Genomic DNA, 17,024 nt, shown 5'->3' on the forward strand with positions numbered 1-17,024 from the left:
CTCTCTTCTAAACAGTTTATCTGAATAGTTCTGCATGTATTAACATCCCTTGCAGATGCAGTTGGGCTAGGATAAGAGTACCTTCAGTGAGTATTTTGAAAACTAGGACAAATAACTATTCAGTAGTTTGACCCAGTTCTTGCTCTCTGCTTGTGTTCCTCCTGTCTGGGCCCGTGGCCAGGAAATCAACCCAAATTCCTACCCTTCTTACTCCTAAGAGTGTGGATGCTTATCGACTTGGCCACGCTTCCTTTTCGTAGGGTTTCTTAAAGAAATCAGATGTCTTCTGTGATGCCTGAATTTCTTTCTGAAAATAGCAGTGACTGCTTAGCTGACTGCTTTTTGTATTTAGATGCTGTCATAGGAATGTATGTAAATACATGGAAGGCACTTTGCTGCAAAACAACTTTGACTGGGTCACCCTCTAACAAGGATTTCTCTCTAGGGGAAGAGTGTTACAAGTTCAGGTGGCCTATTTGGTTGCTTTACCTGGGGCTGTTTCAGACTTTATTATTCTATTGTAATTTTCCTGTAGTGCTTTAAAGACTAATAATGCTTTCAGAATTGCAAAATGGGGGAAGAAATTGAGGCCTCCGCCCACACTGGTACATTCTTGTTTATGGGCGAAGAGGAAGTACTCTGTGTGTTTGTGCGTGGAAAATAACGTGTGTAAGTGAAGCCAATGATATGTTATTAGTTGAATAAAAATCTTAAGCTGGCTAGCTCAAGATTCATTAGTCCAGATTTAGGCGTTAAAGAAAAAGAAGGAGTCTTTAGAATGCAGTTGGAATACTTACCTACAGGAAAAAAACAACTATGAAATGCGATTAAAATGCTCTCACACTCTGATTTCTGGCCCTTTCAATGCCGCTCACCCCTTCTGCTGCTGCTTTGACTCTTTACATCAGCAGCTTCGTGCTGCTGGGGAGGATACCAACATGCTGTCACCTTCTGGAGTCCTTGTTGGGAGGAATATGATAGTGATGTTACCTGTTTCTTCTTCCTACCTCTAAGATCCACTTAGGGATATATTTCTGTATATTTGCTGGCTTTTCCACCTTTTTCTTTCTTCTTTGATCTACAGCTCCAGGTTGTATCTAGATTTACTATCCGTGGTGCCCTTTCTATATGTCAGTTTCCATTTCTTTATTGCTCCTGAAGCCACTTTGGTTTGGCTCCAGGTCTGTCTGGTTTCCTTACCAGACCCCTAGTGGATAGCTTACGGCCACAGGGTCTCTGGAGGCCCAAGTGTCCCATCTGTGTCCTGTGCCTGAATTCTTCCGCACTGTGTTCTTGTATGTCCTCAAGGCCACTGCTGTCACACCAGTCCTGTGTTTCTCTACATCCTTGTAAGTAACTTTCCACAGAGGAAAAGCTACTCGCTGCTGCTATCTGTTTAAAACTGATTTTGTTATTTTTTATTTTTGTCACACAAAGATGAAGAAAAGTAAAATAAATAAGCCAGAGTCAATTTCCCAAACTGTCTGGAGCTCGAGGCAGGTCGGGAAGAGTTTGCAGAGCAAGCCTGCCCAGCCTCAGTCTCTTAGGGCCAGTACAAGCAGTGGCCATGCTACATTACAGGGCTGCACAGCTGCTCATCCCCCTGCCAGCGTGAATTCCGTTGCTTTGCAACACATCTAACATATCTGCTCCCCAAATGCTTCCTGGTTACCTGAAAATTAGCATGGAGCATGTTTATGGTTTTAAGCCATTTCAGACTTAATGTTTATAACAGTGTAGCTGTGCTGATTAGACTGCAGACCACAACTAGATTAGCAAAAAACTTCTGCAGGGAATGCAATTACACTAGCAAAAAATTTTATGTCAGGATGTTAAAACAAACTGCAGCAAGATGACTTCTTGTGGGAGTGCCTTGGTCTAGCTAGACACTGTAGATATGTTTTGAGTTTAGGCTACATCTCTAAGGGTTTACACGCATACAGATATCAGTTTGGGTTCTCAGTGTTCTAGCAGTAGTCTGAGTATCATAAGTAGATTGGGAGGGGAGGGGTGTATTTTTTTTCTCTCTCTCCTTTGTTACAGGGCAGTCGTTTTGGATTGTATCAGTGTCCTTGGTCTTGTTTGAAAATTGGAGATGTCCTGTGTTTCTTTTCAGATAGTGCTGTTTCTCTGGAAGAGTGGTGCTAGGTGTCAGCAGGTACTAAAGGTTTGCTTAGGCTTATTCTTAACTCTCAGCTGTGATAACCTTTTCAGAAAACAGGCTGCATTCTCTGCCTTTTGCATGAAGGCTGTTAAGGTACTCATCATAAAAGTAACTTTACCTGGTCTTGTCTAGAACGTCACCCATTTGACTAAATACATTTCGTACTAATACAATTTAGATGCAGACTTATTACAGCAAATCTTTTTTAAAATTTATTTCTTGGGGTTTTTATGATTAAGAGAGTATCAGCAAAAAATGCATTCAAATCAGGAGCCTTGGTGAAGTGTACGGTTTGCTAGGCCAGTTGTGGTCTGCAGCTGGTTAGTAGGTCACAGGAAAGATCACAGGTGTGTAGGTGACAACTCAGTGATTTGGTCAATGGAGAGCTGTCAGTATGTAAGAAGTAAGGAAAATACTGCCTGTAAAGCACAGAAGGGTTTAAAATCTTAAGTGTGTGGTCCACCCCTCTTTTGTGTTGCCCCTCCTGCTTATCTGGTGGTGTACTGAACCAGTCCAACTTGCCACTTTGATAGAAAATGGTTGTCTTCTCCAGACAGCACTGGGATGAACAAATCCTATCCATTCCTGTGACAAATGGCTGGTGCTGGGGTTGGATGGGCAACAATGGAGCTCCCTGCATTTGAGAGCAGCCAGCCCTTCCATCTACATTGTTGCAACATCTCCTAAACCAGCCATTCAGGCAAGCCTCAGGAACCACTGAAACAACTGTTCTAAGTGCGTCCTGCTTGAATTTAGCAGCCTAAAGCGTGTGTATTCCTCTTTGCTTTTAACAACAAGGCAGAAGTAGTTGGTTTGGTACCGTTGCTCCAGGCGTTAGAGTGTTTGTCTGCACTGTAAAGGATCTCACTTCAGTTTCTAGAGATGGAATCCCACACTTGGAAGGAGAGCACTCATACCTGCCAGCACAGAGGAATGTTTGCTCTCTGGATCGCAGCTGCTGTTGATCTGGTGCCATTTACATTCTCATGCAGAGATTCTCTGTAGAGGGGAAAAGTGAAATGTAAGCTCAGCTTCCTAGTGTAGCAATGGATTTTGGTGCCTGCTCCAAAGACTTTGTTTTCATAGTTTCCCGACATCTCTTCTGCAGATCGGGTGTCTTTGAGGCAGGAGTTCAAAGGCTGTATTCTAGAAATCTTGGTTAAGATGAAAAGTGATGTCTGACTTCAGTCTCTCACCTTCAGACAATCTGCAATCCAAAGTGTTACTAACAAAAACCAACTGCATCTTTTAGTTTTTCTTTTTTGTGGGCAACTGTGAAGCAAGTTGGTGCGAGTTAGTAAGATGCCATAGAAATAAAATCAAAGAAGGGCACGAAAATGGGACATCTTTCACTTGGAGAAAGTGAGCCGTTGAATGAAAAATGAACCAAAGCTTCCCAGGTCTGGGCTGTGTTTTTTTGTGGAATGCGGTGTGAAAAGAACTTGAACTTCTGTTCCTCATTTTATGTCTTCGGTGACAATTCTCTTGGCTTGGGTTTATTGAAGAGTAAAACTAATTTACAGCAGCCATCCAGTCTGTAAGAGCCGGACGTGGGGCGCTGGGGGTGGGCCAACCTGTGACACAACGCCTTCACCCAGTTACAAAACCGGGCTCCAGTTCGCAGTACAAATTGGACAAATGTTATAACAATGTAACGGGATCCTGTGAAATGGATGCATTCAGTTAATGTAGGCAGGCTCTTGGCTCTTTCCCTTTCTTTGGATCCAAACGCATCAGAATGTGCCTGATTGTTTGTCTCTGCAGCCTGCTGTGAAATAGCTTAGGCTGAAGTGTCCGGTGACAGTTTACAAGTTACAAAGACAGCTTTTTGGCCGCTGACCCTCGGCGGGAGCCTAATCTTTGTTTGGTAGGTGTCTCTTTGTCTAGGGAAATTGTATTGAAGAGGAGCGGTGCTGCATTGCTTCCTCGTTGTTCCTCCTTTTTTAACGATGCCCCCCCACCCAAAAGAATTTTTATAGCCTAATTCATAAGTTTCCTTCAGGGTACATTAAGAAAACAAGGTTTTCTATGATCTTCTTCCTTCCTCTGTTTGTAGGCACCCTTGTTTGTTATTTTAGAGCGTGTAGTTCAGGAGAGTACTTGGTAGACTGCAAGACCTTAACTCCTTAATTGAAAAAGGCATGGCTCTGTCACCAAAAGGCTGATTGACTTTTTTGAAGAGGGGGTGAGAATCACTTATTTCAGGCTATGCTTTTAGATCTTTTGATATTATTGTTTTGTTATCTTTCCAGCTGTGATCTTTCAGCTTGGAGGTTTGAAATGTATGGAGCGTGTATCTCTTCTGCACTGCTCTATGTGCAGCAAAATGCAGCCAATCAGCAGGTACCCCATCTAGTTAGTAAGTCACCCAGTTAATAAGTAGGAGGGCCACATCTACAGGTGAAGCTCAGCAGCAGTCTAGTTCATGTGATGCAGCATTTCACATGATTTCCTCTTCCTCTCCACCTTGCCCAGTGTGTATGCTCCTGCTTCTTGCCTGTATGGGCACTTGTGCTGGTTTTGTTTCCCCAGTAAGCAGAGCAGGATACTGCACAAGCACTAGGAGAATCATCATCCCACCACCACAAAAAGAACTCCGAAACAAATTAACCAAAAAAGCCCAATCCAAAACAACCTGCCAGCGTCTCACAGTTGATAAACTCGATTGAGGACTTGTACTGGCTCTAGGGAACAAGGGAACATGATGTCTGATTTGGGCAAAAGGATGATGCCAGCAACACCTGATATAATTTGTTATATGATATTACTGAATAGTGCTGTTGTTACTGTGTCTTTGGGGAGGGGCTGCTTATGCAGGACCTCTCTAGCAAAAGTTTGCAGGATGAAATATATATCTCTAAGGAGGCTTTTCATGCAGTGAAGCCCTTCTTTATACATTAAGGAATGTTGTGAGAAATGATGTTAGCCTGAAATTTTCATGACCAAAAGGTTCTTTTGATAACTAAGCTCTGTTGGGGATAATGGACTAATATTAAGAAGGTTAGTCCTCTGTTGCTCATTAAATATTGTTCATACTAGTCTGAGGGATAGTTTGAGCAGGATGAGCAAGGAAAATACAGAGTGGATGCCACTGTTTTTCTAAATAGATGGAGCACTAAGGCCTGAACCGTAGGCATCGAACCCAAGTTGGCGTCTAGATGAATCTCACAACCAAGTATTATATATCATCGGTATCTGATCATTAGTGAAATATGTATGGTCATTAGCAAAATATGTATCTTGAACAACGCATCTTATCAGCAAGAGATATAGCTTAAATAAAGCATTGTGTATTAACCTTTCTTTGTTTAGAAAGAATAGTGTCAAGACCTACAAGGACACAGACTTCTTTGGTTCTTCCTTGAGCCCTGGCCAGGCTTGAGGTGGAATCCAAAGGGAGAATGAAACTAAATATTTCTGTCTAATTGTCACAAGCTTATTTATTCAACAATATTAAAAGCTGGACCCTCTTGTAGCAAAGGAAACCTCACCTATGCATGGGCACACTGTGTAGGGCCTCCCAGTAGCTGGGAAAGGCTCTCCAAATCCTTGCTGCAGCCCAGGCCCCCCACTGACTGCTGATCTGGATGATGGTCAAGTGTTTGGGCAGTTGGTGATGTATCTTTCTTAATTACAATCGCTATTCTCACGTAGCAACAGTTAGGTACGTTGACTTGCTCTGTATTATTCTTGCTGTATCATTTCAGTTATTACCTAATTGCTTTAAACTTAAGAGAAACTCACTTCTTTAACTTGATGTCTGTGGCCTTTGTGCTGACCCCATCCACTGGTAAAACAGCCAGAATGTTTCTATCAGGCTGTTGATAAATGAGAGGAGTGGAGAGGGGTGACTCTCTCATTCTTCTTTCAAATACCAATTGTGAAAAGAATGAAATGGGTCTTATGGGATTGTTGAGCTGCTTGTAAGAGGGACGTGCTGGAGAGGGCTGAGTGCTGGAGAGATAGCTTTGCCTTGGTGGTGGGAAGTAATGTGACCGTCTGGGGTCTGTTCTATCACAAATGAGGGAGTTACAAATCTCTGACATTTGTCTGCAGGCATTACCTTTAGAGTGCATACTTTGCTACATTGTTCACTCAAGGTGGAAAGCCAGTCCTCGTCGGGGGCAAGTTGTGAAAGCTTAGAAGGTCTGTATGACTTACTGGAGAAGGTTACTAAGCTCTTGCAGTCTTTTCTCTTGAGAATATCCAGGAAGATCTTACAAAGGACAGCATCATCATCCTGTGGTGCTTAGGCTTGTGTAACTACTCTTGCCTTGTCATCTAGAGGATGACACCTGGGGGGTATTTGGTGTCCTACATATGCTCAGTAACTGTGGATGTTGACTCCGCTGCTGTTGCACAATTTCTGTGATGTGCTGAAATAGTTCTGCCTCCTGAATTTGTTCTCAGAAAGATAAGTTTGTCTCCAGCCATAAAGCAGTGCTGACTGCCCTTTGCTGTGAGGCTGACCTCTTCTGAACTGGGGTGGAGCAAGCAGTTGGGAGAGAGGAACGCTTGGGCCATTGCAGCTTGTGGTGGCAGCTGCATGTTGAGTCAACAGATTGACCGAGTGCTGGTTTTGCTTCTAGAACTTAAGATAATATTAAAGTCTTAGGTCCTTTCTAAAAACTGACACAGTCTTTTAAATTTTTGTACTTTAAAATAAATACACCAAATTCTGTAGATTCTCTTCTCAGCTGATCTTAAACACAGCAGGAACTAATGGATCTAGGTGTGGATATTATGCTTGTTATACGTGCAGTTATTAAGTGGTTCTAGTTGCATACGGCAACTTCCTTTTTAAATAGAAACTAATCTTAATGAGTGCTCTAGGTTGTTGCATGCTGCAAAAAAAAAAATTAAGGTGTTAAATTTAAGATTTGTAATTTCAAAAGCAAAATGACCTCTTCCAACAACCCAAGTGTCTATAGCTTTCTGATGTTTGTTTTCATGAGCTTCTTCCTCTTAGGGACAGAATGGAATGACAGGCCTTCTTTGAGTGTTTTAGCTGCCATCTTTTGGCTAGGTGGTACTGGCCACACTTAGGCTTTGCCCTATATACCCTGTGAGAGTGGGCATATTCAGCACTGAAATAGCACTGCTTGAAGGACAACACGGAGACATCTCAGTCCATTGAGCAGTTCTGCTGTAATATCAAGAAACAAAGAATTCTATTTTTATGATGCTCTGAAGCTCACCTCTGCTGCTGAATGCAAATCTGACTGGCAGGAGGTAAAATGCATCTTTTATTTTAAACCCCAGTGATTGCCTGGCAGAGAGTGCTGGCTAAGTAAATCTTCAAGGCCTGATTTCAGAAGTCTCTTGGCGTTATTACATCTTTTCATATTAGCAGAACCTTTCACAAATGCATTGGCCAAATGTGGCCAAGCCTGTTGTGCCAGTACTGTGCCTCTTTGTCTTTGAGCTGCTCCTGCAGTGTCACAGAGGTGCAGGGTGATGTAAGGACATGCTCTTGGGCAACATAGCAGGCAGTACAGCACACGGTAGCAGTCCTATTGCTTAAAGCTGGTGGAAGGAAAAAAAACCAAAACGAAAACAAGTAAAACTGGCTGTTTACTTGGTAGACAGATGTGGCCATTTGAGGTGTTACCTTTCTGATGGAGGTTGCTGATCCTGTAGTGGCAGGCTAACAGAAAGGTGTGCGTGCCATCTGCTCTGCTGTTGTGCTGTAATTGTGCTTTCCTGTGATGAAGGCAGCATGCCATGCTGAGCTCTGATAGCCGAGGTGTGTGCAGGCTCCTCAGTCTGGTACCTGCTCCTTAGCAGTTCTTTTCTCTGGAGATTGCTGGGCAGCAGAGGGGAGATAGCGTTACAGACTGCTACAGCAAAATTAACTACAGCACATTTGACAGAGCTGAGAATTATCTTGCAGTGATCATATATAAATGAGATTAATCCCTTAGTTGAAGGGGTTATTTTATTTGTTGGCCTTTTAGAGGTGATATTTTATTGCGAGACCACCAGTATCAAACCCTCATCTTACATTTTTAATTTGCCCTCTTACATTATGACAAAGTTAGGCGTCTTTTATTGGGTTCTAAAATTCCAGTCTAATTATGCACTCTTATGCAAGTTAAGACTTGTTAGATGGGTTATCTTAATGTTACACGTTAGTCACATCTAAGTACTTAAATGCTGCAGGAGCAGAATCAGCCCAAGCGATTATCGGTATGAGAGCAGTGGGTTCTCATTCAGAGTGACTGCAGTGTCAGTTGAGCACTAATTCGTTCTTCTGGTTCGTGGCACTCGGAGCTCAAAACGCCCTGATTTTGTGCCTCCTGAGACAAGTGGTGCCAGATGGGTATCTCTCAGCTTACTGTCCCAGTGGCTGCTGGGTACTGGTGTACGAGATAAATAGGTAACCAATAGTACTCTTGGATAAAAAGCTCATGAACAAGCTATCATCAGGTAGCACTTGGACATTTAATTAATCTTCGGCCTCTTGAGTTAAATTCGCCCCGCATCCTCTTTGCATTGTTGAAAGTGTAAAATGCAGTTACTTTTCTGTGTGGATAGCCTGGCTTATGGTAATTATCTATGGTAATTATCAATTTTCAGTTGTTGGGATGGAATGAATGGCATAAAGCTGTTTAGTCTAACTCCTTTTGTAAGGTATGGTACAAACCCGTTGCTAGCAATAATTGTGAACATGCTAAGTTAAGTGATGGTAACAACATGATTGCTGTGTGTACTACTACCCCACTTTCACTTTGCCTAGAGCTAGCTGGTGCTCTGTGTGCTTGCTGCCATCCATGCAGCTGTATCAGTGCTTAATGTTCTAGTGTTAGTGGAGCCCAGGCAATTTGAAACGAGTCTCCTACCTGCAAAACTGATAGCTTTAGAATGTGTGTGACAGGTACTTTAATTATGACTAATATCAACAGCCCAGCATTTCTACTTCGTAAAAATTAAGAATATTTGTCGGAGCACAGCTGTGCTTCTGTAAATGTACTGTGAATTTCTGGGAAGCATTTTCTGTTGTTTTTCACAGATGTGCTTAACTTGTGTTAGAATACAAGCATTAGTGGTCAGAAGATAAGAATTCATTGTTCAGCAGTGTAAAACTATATAGAGATGATTATGTGGAAATTTGGGCACGTGTTAAAGCAATCATCATAGCTGTCTAGCAGCTTTTAGGCATATTCTTCTTCCAGCCAATTCTTATGCTGTTCATTTTAACTTCAGTGTAGTTATACAAATCCTGTCTTTCAGAGCCAACGCGTAATCAGCCAAACCAGATCAAGAGGAAGCAGAATATTTGAGAAGGCTCCCAGCATCTCATGAATGAACTAACGGAACTCGATAATGCTGGTTCTCCAGAGCCAGGTCTGCGGCTCAGAAAAGGACACATGTCTGACTCTGCAACAGCACAGACAGCCTTTGAAGAGGACAGCTCTGAGCAGAGGCTTCTTTTAGTGGAGCCACTTCTGTCTTCTGATCAGGAAAATGTAAGTTGTCTGTTAGAGTGGCTGAGATAAATGAGTTTTTATGTGAATGCTTCATTCACTGGTTGAAATAAGTTCCAGACCTACGAACTGAGATTCTGTGACCATGTTATGCGTGTTAAATAATTGTAATAAAACTAGGAAGATATAAGAAATACTCAGCTGAATGTGTGAGGGCTTCATAGAATCATAGAATATCCCAACTTGGAAGGAACTCATAAGGATCACTGAATCCAACTCCTGTTTCCACACGGTACCACCCAAAAATCAGATCATGCGACTGAGAGCATTGTCCAGATGCTTTTTGAACTCCAGTGAGCTCAGTGCCATGTCCAGTGCCCTGGGGAGCCTGTTCCACTGCCTGAAGAGCCTTTTCCTCATATCCAGCCTGGCGCTCCCCTGACACAGATCCATGCCAGTCTGTTGGTGTCACTAGAGGCCAGAGATCAGCTTCTGTGCCTCCACTCCTCTACTGAGGAAGCTATAGGCTGTAATGAGGCCTCCTCTCTGTCTCCTTTTCTCTGGGCTGAACAAACCAAGGGACCTCAGCTTCTTCTCATACCTCTTCCACTAGTTAAGGCTGGGCATTAGTGACAGGACAAGGAGGAGCAGTTTAAAACTAAAAGAGGGGGAGATTTAGGTTAGATACTAGGAGAAAATTATTTGCTCAGAAGATGGTGAAGCCCTGGCACAGCTGCCCAGAGAAGCTGGGGTGCCCAATCCCTGGAGGTGCTCAGAGCCAGGTTGGATGGAGCTCTGGGCAGCCTGAGCTGCTGGGTGGCAGCCCTGCCCATAGCAGGGGTGTTGAAGCTAGGAGGTGGTCTTCAAGGCCCCTTCTAACACAAGACATTTTATGATTCTGTGGTAAGTGTAAGTTTAGCAGTTTTGTTTTTCTATTCCTACCTTAAAGAATAGGGCTTGAAATAGTTTGTTCCCTGCTGAGATGTTGCTGAGGTAGAAAGATTTGTTCTGCCACTGACAGTTACAAATAAAAGGAGAAGAAACATTTACTCCAGCTTTATATAATCTGAACCTTGGCTAATTGCTATCCTCTTGGATATTAGGACAGAAAAGTGCTTGCAAACATTCTTACTGGAAGTACAGCTGTCTGGGTTAGACCATAACTCTGCAGTAGTCAATATGCTGTCGCCAATAGTAGACTTGTAAGGAAGAATACAGGGATGGGGAACTGTGTTACTATGCTAGCTTTTAGCAGTTGGTAGTTTGCACATTTCCTGAGATAGTGGCAACATTTTTGAATTTTTGGCATGTGAGTCTTTGTAGAATTCAGCAGCATCCTGTAGAAAGGTATTCCACAGCTTAATGAAGTGTTGTACAAAGGTAGTGTCCAAGCACTGGGCAAAAGTACCTTCTGGTTAGAGAGTTTCAGAACTGTAATTAGTGCTTCTCTCAGGATATACACAGCTGAATATCAGGACAGTTAAATAGAAGGAGCATTCATCTTAGGCTCACTATTAAATTCATAATGATTTTATGAGTGTACTGTATCAGTTTAGTTATGGCAGCTGTACTTTTTTTTTTTTTTTTTAAGACAGTAGCAAAAACGTGCTGATACTACATAACATAGCCTTTAATGGAGGGGGGATGAGTTATTGCTGTAATTGCATTTGCCACAGGTTTTGGTTGTGTGTGTGGACCACAATAATGATTTGGATGACGTGGTAACTCGTATTAGTCTGTCTTAACTTTGTTACTGTGAGCACTCACTGCAGTTAGCTTAAGATGTCCTTGTAATTAAAATCGCTCAGAATACTGATGATCGAGAAGCCATGCCAATGATTATATGGTGCAATAACTTCTGCAAGCTGTTCTCAGAATCACGATAAAAGTGAATAAATGCAGTCATCTTCTTTGTATTATGTCATAAAATATGTATAAAATTTTCTACGTGTGTTAGCCAATGGCTGGATTTGCTTAGGGTAGGAAAAACAATAAGTAGAATTACACTAACAGTTATTTGGAACAGATATAATTTATCTGACTCTGTGTTTGGTGTCAAGTTCTGTAAGGTTGTTTTCATTCTTGTCTCGACTTTCTGATTGAATTATGTGAGTTACCTGAAGATGGAGCAGAGAAAAGTAAAAGCCCAGAACTGATTATGGTTTGTAATTCATTCTGTACTTTTGCTTAGTGAAATACGAAGCATGTGTAGAGTATTTTGATGAGTATATATTCAACCAGTTTTCTTTCAAATTTAAAAAAAAAAAAAAAAAAAACCCAACAAAACTCTGATTTACTCTTTACCTTTTTCAGGCATTCTTAGCATGCTTTTGCTCATATGACAAAAGTATATGCTGCTTGAATTATGGTTTACTATGAGTATTTAAGTGTTCTTGTTTGTTGCCTACCTTCTTTCCAGTCTCTTAAAATGCTGCCATAGAACGTTGTTGGTTTTGTTTTCTTTTTTTTTTTTTTGCCACTTATACCAGGCTTTTTCTTCTGGGACTGCAACACTTTCTTTGCAAAATGTGGCCTCATATATTCTCATCTTTTCTTCCTTCAGCCCAAAGTTTTATTTCTATTCTGTGATATCACAATTTTAAAAACAAGAAATCTGAGGGTTTTTTTGCTGCTTAAAAGATTGAATGCGTGATGTTTCAGATGGAGCATCAGCACTCTGCTGTGGAACACTGCAGCATTAGCTTACTGAATGGTCTTTATGTGGTGACTGCAGTGGTCTAAATAATCTGAAAAAAGACCATGCTGTATGTCTTCCTATGTTGTGTATAGGCCTCAGTACAGCTGTTATTTGGATGCACTGACATGCAAACTAGAATTTAGTTTTTGCTCTACTGGCTATGTGATGCTCTCTATAGATGTGACTTACTAGTAAGTTCAAATGGATGGTTTTCTTTTGGTTTTGTTTAGATAACAGTGTAAAAAGGTTACTGCTCTTCTGTAGATGGCAGTAATGCCCAGGCACACAAGCTAAACAAACTTTATAAAAGTGATGCCCACAGTATTAGTATTTTATTGGCCAAATACTTTCTGCTTCAGTGTAGTTGCAAAAAGCTAGTAAAGCCTATGCTGTTAAAGAGTGGATGAGAGCTGTATAGGGAAGGTGTACGTGCCTAAGAACATCCACTGTATTTTCCTATGCTTTTAAATTGATCTATTATGACTGATGTTTTACCAGGCAGGCGTATTCTAACAGTTACACTATTTCCCTAAAATTTACTGGGCGTAAGACTTGACTTATATTTCTGTCCTGTTATGAAACTACATTGTTTTTCTTCTGCCTGCGTGCTAACTGTTGATCTTATTAGCCTAGTTATCTCACTGCAGCTTTGTTATTTATAATAAATCTGCCTCAAGCTCTCTACAAGAATCCCTTTCCTCTGCCTGTGTGCGTGTTCACTTCCTACATAGGAGGGAACTGTCTGAGCCCAGAAGAGGTACTAGTTATTTGCATTAACAATTATTTTAGTTGCCTTTCCATAGAAACAAGGTTGGGTTGGGTATTATTCAGAATACTTCACCGTGCTTTCCTAAAATAACAGTAAAACAGCTGTATCCCTCTACCAGTGCTATCATCTGCCAGTTACATAGTGATAGTTAGAAGAAAGTATGGATCGCATAAAATTAATATCTGTTACATGTTGAACCACTTTGTCTTTGATCCTGTAATTCTGATCTTTCCTGGAGTGCATATATGTTGATACATCTCAACTGCCTGCATAATTCCAGCAGTGATTGCTCCTACAGAAATCCCTCTTATTGTGGCTTTCTTAAGCCCATGCAGTCAGATGAGAGTGACTTTTGTAACCTGATGAATGAGCTCTTTATGCAGCCCTAAAAACCTGTGCTTGACTTTCTCCTTTTTCAGCTTTAATCCCTCCGTGATAGGAGGTGAACAGGAAAACCATCTTCTCTGCCTTCTAGCCGTGAGGCTCTTATATTCCTGGCTGATGCTTCCTTTCATACAGTTGAGCCGTTCTGTGGTTGCACTGGGTGGTGCTGAGATGCATCTGTGAAGTGGGGACATATTGCTCTGTATGTTTGGTTACTGGTAGTAAGGGTCTGGGAGGAGTTCCACATGTCTCTCAAGTCACCTAAATGGGCAGAAGAAGCCTGGGCAAATACTCGTTGGGATTGCTTCTCAGGGAGCATGCGTTTTGACTTCAAGTGGAACTCGCTTCCTTCATGGAACTCACGCACCTCTGGCAAATTTAATGGTACCTGCATGTAGCTGCAAGAGACTTTCCAAGGTATAAATACCAAAGTGACGTGAAGGAGAGAGACAGAAGGGGATAACGCAGTTTCCAAGTATAAAAGAAAAGTCTTGAGAGTAATTGGAACATGAGAAAAGAACTTGAGGCATTTAACTTGAGCTCTGGAACTTGCTCAGAGCCTCTGCAGTTCAAGAAGTGGCTGTGTGTTATCTACAAAAGTAGACCACAAAAATAGTTCCAGTAGCAACAGCAGTTTGAGTGTAAATTCATGGAAAATCTTAATTTGTCTTTATGATGGATTCTGAGTGGAAAAGTCTCAGGAAGTCTTGCAGGCCAACCGTATGCATTGGGGTTTTAACAGTAATCTTTCTAGAAGTGATATTCTTATATTCTGAACTTCTTTTTTTCTTTGCAAGTTTCTTGATCTGCTTGATTTCATTTAGCTTTAATTTCCATCCAGCATTTTCCCATTGGTACTTGGACTTATTATTAAGAAGTTGGCAACTGCTTCTGCATTTTCTTGCCTTCTGCATTGTACTCCTGGTTTTGTTGTTAGAGATTGTCATCTGAGTGTACGGGAGAAGCTTGGCATAATAGAATTCAAGATGTCACCAAAACATGTTTGTTTTAAAGCATGTTATGTTCAAAATCTGTCCTTCTGTAGATTTCTTTGACCTTTTGCATCTCTCCATCTTTTTTTCAGCTCTTGGGGAAGCATGTTACTTCTTTGAAAGCAGACAACTTGGTGTTTTACTTCAGGTCAAAGATCTTAGCATCTGAATTTCTCCTTCAGTTGCTATTCTAAGCACTGGAAGTAATGCATATCTTTCTCAGATGCCAGTCAGTGAAGCAAGTGCTTGAATCTAGTATTGGTCCTGCAAAATGCCCTCTGTTGTGCAGCAAAACACTCTTGGATATACAGAGCAGAGTATCTGCACGTTTTCCAGTTCAAGCATCAAGCTGAAGACATCTGATGCATCTCTGGAGATGGTTTCCAGGCTCCACTGGTTGGAATTGGCTGATGCATCCTTCACTGACAGTTACTAATGTGCCTGGATGTTGACAGGCTTTTAGAGCATGAATGTCTGCAGGGGGAAAAAAATACTGTTAACCTAGTCAACCATGAGTATACAGTCTTCTGCCATGAAGGATGGTAACGTGGGGAACTGCCATGTCTGTGTGGCTGCCTCTTCTCCCAGAAAGCTTCCATATGAATTATCAAACTGTCTCCTTTCAGTCTGGAGAGCCTTAGCACGTTGTGAGGGGAAGCACTGGTGCTCTGCTGGGCTTGCTGCCTGTCTGCTGGGTTTGTGACCGCTGCTTGCTGCGTTGGGTGTTGCAATGAGGTGAGGGAGGGAGCAGTTTTGTTTGTAGCTTACTGGTACATCTGTTTTCCTGGACAAAGGTTATATTCCACAGCTTTTGCCTTAATTCTCACGGAGATCTTATCTGGCTGTCTTGGGCAGTAACGAGGGATGCAGCAACCCTTCAGAGCAATATGGAGAAAATAGTGTTGTACTGATGAGTTAGCCTGCATCTTCTGCCAGCTGCTTTAAATTGCTTGACTTTGCTCTTCTGATAAGTTCAGCAGTGTGCTTCCAGCAGTTCTTTTTCTTGAGCACTCTTTTCCATAAGCCCACTGGGATTTTTTTTTCCTCTCTTTTTCTGCTGCCTGGGTTGATAGTAGTGAAGGAGCAGAAAATGGCACATGAGGTTTTTTTGCTGGCTTTTCTTGGAAGCGCACTGGTAAGAATGCGTGGACACCGATGTCCTCGGTCCGTTGTACAGAGCACTGACAGAAAATCAGTAGTTGGTATTACGCCTAGTTTTAATGAGCCCTGTTCATCTGAAGATGTTTAATGAGGGAGCTCGTTCTAATAAGAGCGTGCTTGAAGCCAACATGATTTTTGTCCTAGAACTGTTTGCTAAACAAGTGTTAAATGTTAGCGCTTGTTTTTAATGAGTGCCAGCAAGCGGTCACCCATAACGAGTTGTGTAAAACTGTTTCCAAGTGCTGTATTAAATGGAGTGTAGCTTTTATAGGAAGGTGACCTACAAAGGAAAAATACTAAGCTGCAGGAACCCTCAAGTTCTTAACATTTTGACCAATAGGCTGCAAGGGTCTTTGGCACAGAGCTAACGAAAGACATTTTTTGGTTCTGTGACAGCAAAAACAGCTCTGCACACCCTGCATAGAGGGTTAGTTGGCCTTTTGGAAACTCTGGTATGTACATGTTTATAACCCTGCCAGAGAGAGCCTTAAGAGAATGTGAACTCTTAGTGACAAAACTGTTTTAAAATAACCCAGTATGTGCAGAAGTTAAGGGAAGGCCAGGAGAAGTGCCCTGCTTTTCCAGTTAATTACTTACAATCTAAAGGACATAAGCTGATGAAATTCTGAAAAATGTGTAACAGGCTTTTGGGAGAAAGTGCGTGGTACCACCTATCACTGCTTTCTCCTTGCAAAATGCACGCTGGTAGAAGGTCAGTTGACAGAATGGGTACACAGGAATTGCTGAAGAAGGGGATCTGACTAACTGAAAAGAATGTTACAGGATTGCAGTCAGGAAAAAATAGCATTTTTATATTACAGCCTTCAACATATTTTGGCCATTATACTGCATGCTCTCGAGTTACTGAATCTGGCGCGTTGCCCCAAGAAACATTAAATTACTTGAATGTCATGTTAAACACTATTAATCATTCATCTGATGAGATCAAGATAAACAAGAGCAAGAGAGCTCCAAGTTCACGTCTAGACTTTGTGACTTCAGTTTAATATAGTGGATAACGGCGGTATTGTGAATGAGGCGATGTATGTCTTCTAACCTGTATTGTAGGAAGAGAATTGTACATAAGTATGGTTGCATAGTATCCTGTAACTTACTGTTAATCAAGACACTTGATTTTTTTCTGAGTTATCTTGCCCATGGTACAATGGTGCGTTCATATTGAGGCAGAGTTCTGTCTGGACGCAGGTCAAGAGGAGAACAGAACAGGGGAACATCTGTTATCAGCTGAAGGAAGCAACAAGAACTATAGAACACACTCAGACAGAATCGTATTTAGAAGATTCCTGTGATAGTATTTTTAAGGCACCAGCAACATGTCAACAATGAACTGAGATCAGAAACAGAGTCTTGACAGTTAGGGTTTCATTAGCTCCCGATCTTAATAATACGTAGGTATCTGTATGGCCCT

At 41.7% G+C, this 17,024-nt stretch overlaps 1 protein-coding gene across 2 annotated transcripts in view; it reads left to right on the forward strand.

The window, feature by feature from the left end:
- The window catches only part of ADIPOR2 (adiponectin receptor 2), a 42,620-nt gene that overhangs the window by 10,031 nt on the left and 15,565 nt on the right, over positions 1-17,024 (forward strand). For both annotated transcript variants that reach the window (XM_042837659.1, XM_042837660.1), the window contains exon 2: positions 9,398-9,633. In XM_042837659.1, coding sequence (XP_042693593.1) covers positions 9,466-9,633 — 168 coding nt within the window. In that variant the 5' untranslated portion in view covers positions 9,398-9,465. The remainder of the gene's footprint in view (positions 1-9,397; positions 9,634-17,024) is intronic.

This window comes from Centrocercus urophasianus, unplaced genomic scaffold (assembly GCF_019232065.1).
Source record: "Centrocercus urophasianus isolate 14NV4802_14NV808 unplaced genomic scaffold, USGS_Curo_1.0 seq_73, whole genome shotgun sequence".
Lineage (NCBI taxonomy): Eukaryota > Metazoa > Chordata > Aves > Galliformes > Phasianidae > Centrocercus > Centrocercus urophasianus.